Source organism: Limulus polyphemus, unplaced genomic scaffold (genome assembly GCF_000517525.1).
Source record: "Limulus polyphemus unplaced genomic scaffold, Limulus_polyphemus-2.1.2 Scaffold9766, whole genome shotgun sequence".
NCBI lineage: Eukaryota > Metazoa > Arthropoda > Merostomata > Xiphosura > Limulidae > Limulus > Limulus polyphemus.
Window position 1 is genome coordinate 10197 of NW_013675376.1, and position 1230 is coordinate 11426.

At 34.0% G+C, this 1230-nt stretch overlaps 1 protein-coding gene across 1 annotated transcript in view; it reads right to left on the bottom strand.

Annotated features, from left to right (window-relative positions):
• Positions 1 to 891, bottom strand: part of LOC106476086 (forkhead box protein N3-like) — a gene marked incomplete at its 3' end in the record, with an annotated part of 10257 nt that extends 9366 nt beyond the window's left edge. The window contains exon 1 of the mRNA XM_013936759.1: positions 246 to 891. Coding sequence (XP_013792213.1) covers positions 246 to 875 — 630 coding nt within the window. The remainder of the gene's footprint in view (positions 1 to 245) is intronic.
• Positions 892 to 1230: the final 339 nt, after the last annotated feature.

Here is a 1230-nt window from a genome sequence, read left to right on the forward strand (position 1 = left end):
CAATGATAAATTCAATAAAGAAGAAAAACTTTATGAAACTCACCTTTCATATTAATTACTATAACTCACGACTGTTTATTTATGCTAAAAAATATTCAGTAAGAAAAATGCTAAAAGTTTTAGTTTTTTTAACTATATGTATACAAAATAATTTTTTTTACATATATTCCCTTATTCCTACTCCAGTACCTTACCCGGAACTTGTATACTGAACTACATTTCTCCTACCTGTTAAATAAACGTACCTGACCCTTGATCTTGTCAACCTTGCTGAAACACTTGTTCAGAGACAAGTTATGACGAACCGAGTTCTTCCAACCCGTAGGGGCATTCTGGAAGTAAGGGAAGTGGGTAAGAATCCACGAGTAAATGTCCTTGACTGCAAGTGCTTTAACCGGAGAGTCCTCGATGGCCATGAAAATAAGGCAACTAAAAGAGTAGGGAGGCTTAGCATTCACATGAACCTGAGGATTATAGGGTTCAGTGAGTGTAGACTTGCTAGAGAATGGGCTTTCTGTTTTGTCACTTCCATCATCTGCTGCATCTTCAAAAAGATCATCAGCTTGGTTGTCATTCAAAATGACTTCAGCTTCACCACAGGAACCCATCTGAATGTTCTTCAACAAATTTGTGTCCTGTAACCATGTGAGATTAGTTAATTCATCATCTTCAAAGCCTCCTTTTTCACTAACACTACTATTGCCATTGGTTTTACCATGACCATTAGACATCTCAATGATGCTTGCAGTTCCATTAGCAATATTAAACCTCAGAGGTGGAGAAACACACTTTTGACTGTAGACTTCAAATGACTGTTCGGTAGCCATGGTCACAAAGATCTTGCCTTCCTTCATCAAAGATTCAGTGATGGCCATACATCAGTGTAGGAAAATTGCTGAAATATAAGTTTGGTTATCTTAAATTAATTGAAATTATAAAATTATCCACTTTTATAATTTCATGAGATAAGCAGTACCCTTTCACAGAATATTACAACCTCCCCAAAAAAATATCATTGGCTGTTAAATGGTGCTATATAAAAGTTTAAACAAAGTTTGTTTTTCAAAGATTACCAAACGTTATCATTTATATAAGCCCGTGTTTCCAAAGGTATGAAATATATAAAAATTATACCGGTTTAAAGTTTTCTGTAAGAAGAAGAATATACTTAAAAAAAATATCTAAATTTTTCATAAGAGTGGGAAAATTAGAAATATTTTAGAAGACCTA